Source organism: Octopus bimaculoides, chromosome 2 (assembly GCF_001194135.2).
Source record: "Octopus bimaculoides isolate UCB-OBI-ISO-001 chromosome 2, ASM119413v2, whole genome shotgun sequence".
NCBI lineage: Eukaryota > Metazoa > Mollusca > Cephalopoda > Octopoda > Octopodidae > Octopus > Octopus bimaculoides.
Window position 1 is genome coordinate 111,829,160 of NC_068982.1, and position 3,559 is coordinate 111,832,718.

The following is a 3,559-nucleotide window of genomic DNA, read 5'->3' on the forward strand; positions in this document are numbered from 1 at the left end:
TATATATATATATATATAATATGTAAATAAATATTATATAATTTGTGTTCCTGCGTTTGTTCATATATATGGACTCAGCAAGGTCGAATCGCTTAGAAGTTAGTTTTGTAATCACGCGACTTGAGGTTCAGTCCCACTAGATGGCATTTTACATTGGTTTTTTTTTAATTTCTAGCAAAATTCAAATATTTAGCTTCATCGAACCTGTTAAGCATTTAAAGAGGTGTATAAATATCACAAATTTACACTATCCCAAAATACACATACACGCGCACATACACAAGCATGCAAGCATATATATATAGACAAGTATATGGGTGTTGGTATATATATATATATATATATATATATATATATATATATATATACAGTTGTAGTTTCGTTTTAAATTGTGGGCTTACTGGGCAGTTTCCCGGGAGACTCACGAGTCTAGGGCTCAGGTATTGTTTAGGTATGGGCGAGGGGCATACTGATATATATGAAATTCTGTCTTTTTGTAATTAATTGATAAATGATAGTTTGTGTACATCAATTGTTTTTCATCAATTTTATCTCCATTTTCTGTTTTCCTTATATATATTATACATATATACATATACACACGCACATATATTTGTGCTTACCCCCCACCCATACACATATATGTACATATATGAATGTGTTAAATATCTATCTGTGTCTGTCTGTATGTCTGTCTATCCATCTATCCATCCATCCATCCATCCATCCATCCATCCAGCCAGCCAGCCAGCCAGCCATCTCTCTCTCTCTCTCTCTCTCTCTCTCTCTCTCTCTCTCTCTCTCTCTCTCTCTCTGTATCTATCTATCTATCTTTATGCCTCTTCATTTAAAAACACAAAGCAAGCCTTAACTCATAAACGTTTCAGCAATTGGTGATCACATGATTGTGACCCCTTTACACGTCTGGTACCAGACGAACAAACAAATACGACATAAAGACGAAGAAAGAATGTACTAGTTGGCGTTCTGTCTGCTAGAAATAGCAACAAAATCTCCTTCAAAACTCGCAACACAGTGTCTTAGAGATACCTAATTGCATAATTTGGTTCTAAATTTATCATATAACAAAATGTGACGAGACAGTTATGACAAGAACCTCTTTGGGTATACGCATGTATTGTGTATTGTGGCTGAATACGCATGTATATGTATATTGTGGCTGAATTAAGGCGAAACAACAACAATAGCAACAACAAATACGACACTTGATGACAAAGGAAGATATCGATATGATATAGAATTTTCGATTATTGGTAAAAGAATAATGTAGAATGACGATTTATTTACTGCCCTCCTCTGACAGTTCCGTACTTTGCACATGCGACACGGAACCAATAGCTCTTTTCTGTCTCAATGTTTATGACATAGGCTAAAATACATCACTTTCCGTACATTTAAACACTTTACATGTATGTAGACATATGTTGTTGTTGGCACTCCGTCGCTTACGACGTCGAGGGTTCCAGTTGATCCGATCAACGGAACAGCCTGCTCGTGAAATTAACGTGCAAGTGACTGAGCACTCCACAGACACGTGCACCCTTAACGTAGTTCTCGGGGATATTCAGCGTGACACAGTGTGACAAGGCTGACCCTTTGAATTACAGGCACAACAGAAACAGGAAGAAAGAGTGAGAGAAAGTTGTGGTGAAAGAGTACAACAGGGTTCCCCACCATCCCTTGCCGGAGCCTCGTGGAGCTTTTAGCTGTTTTCGCTCAATAAACACTCACAACGCCCGGTCTGGGAATCGAAACTGCGATCCTATGACCGCGAGTCCGCTGCCCTAACCACTGGGCCATTGCGCCTCCATGTAGACATATATACTTTTGTTAACAGACACGCATACACACAGACTGTCTTCTCACACACTCCCTCATCTCTCTCTCTCACTCTCTCTTGTCATACACTCTTATAAAATGTAACTCATTTCGTTCGACTTGTACAAAGTCAACGTGTCATGAAGTGAATAGGTGTATTGTCATTCCAATCAAAACTATTTTGCTATCAAAACTTATATATATAGGGACGCTCGATCAGACGAGGATCCAATCCAATCACTTGTAGTAGCGAAATATCAATAGCAATGCATACATACATACATACATGCATACATACATACATATTTGTGTGTGTATATATATATACACACATATATACAGTATATATGTATATATATGTTTATGAGTATATATTCATTTATATCTATATGCGAGTATATATGCATTTATGAATATATATATATATATATATATACAGAGGGAGGGAGAGAGAGAGATACATACATACATATATATGTATGTATATGTATGTATGCTTTATATAAGCATATAAACACGCAAAACTGTAGCTACAGATTCATTGATTCGTTAAACAAAGCGATAATAGCATATTCATGCAAAGCATTTCATTACAGAATGTATGTAGATGTGTGTGTGTGTGTGTGTGTGTGTGTGTGTGTGGTTACAAATAATGACAGATATATAACTGTATATATATATATATATATATATATATATATATACATACGTACATACGCAGTTATATATATTTATCTGTATGTGTACAGAAACATGTGTATGCGTGCGTGTGTGTATGTGTGTGTGTGTGTGTGTGTGTGTGTGTGTGTGTGTGTGTGTGTGTGTGTGTGTGTGTGTGTGTGTGTGTGTGTGTGGTCAGGAGTGGGCAGGTATTATATGTTACATACACAAATATTTATATTAACTCACACTGAATATCGATCGGAAGCGAACACGTTCAAACCGCTGGAACTGTCCGCCCACGAAAACATTCCGGATCCCTTTCTCTTCTTTTCAAGTGTCTGCTGTTTCACTTCTTTTTCACTAATTATGTTGGGGTCTGTTTTGTTAACTTGACGATGGTCACGGTCACCAGGGAATATAGGGGGAAGATTCCGCTCTGTGTAGTACTCGTCGATGTCACTTGATTTTTCTTCCTTTTTTTCTTCTTCTTTTTCTTCTTCCTCTTCTTCTTCTTCCTCTTCTTCTTCTTTTTCTCTTTCTTGATACAGCTGATGTTGGTGATGATGATGGTGATATTCCTGTCGTTGTTGCTGCTGCTGCCGCTGTTGTTCTTGTTGTTGTTGCTGTTGTTGATGATGATGATGATTGTGATTATGCTGACTTCGACGCAGCCTCTTGCCGGCTTGGAAAAACGGTGTCACCGTGGACACTAGCTGAAACAGCGAAATCCCTACCAAAAACACTAATAGACTTACTTCGACAACAACCACAACAACAACAGCAGCTGCAGCAGCAGCAACGACAAAGTCACTTATAAGAATTGTGAAACTTGTTTAAGCAGCGACCACCCCTCAAATCTCCCGCTCAAATGCCAGGGTAGACTCAAGGGGTGCTGACGATGTCGATTTCCTGCTTATATAGACTTCTCCAATGCACATACTCTGAATTTATTTATATGCTATGTTCTTTCGATAGAGGAAGCATCTTTAGCTGATTGATATATATATAGAGATCAATAAATATAATATCAGCGCAGAGAGCATGTTTTTTTGCCCGT

General features: G+C 37.7%; 1 protein-coding gene across 7 annotated transcripts in view; it reads right to left on the reverse strand.

Annotated features, from left to right (window-relative positions):
• LOC106867486 (innexin unc-9) overlaps nt 1-3,559 on the reverse strand; it is a 371,622-nt gene that overhangs the window by 45,092 nt on the left and 322,971 nt on the right. Inside the window, exon 1 of one of the 7 annotated variants that reach the window (XM_052978615.1) lies at nt 2,749-3,539. The exons of the other annotated variants lie outside the window; for them this stretch is intronic. Coding sequence (XP_052834575.1) covers nt 2,749-2,810 — 62 coding nt within the window. The 5' untranslated portion in view covers nt 2,811-3,539. Of the gene's footprint in view, nt 1-2,748; nt 3,540-3,559 lie in introns of those variants that run through there. 7 annotated transcript variants of the gene reach the window in all.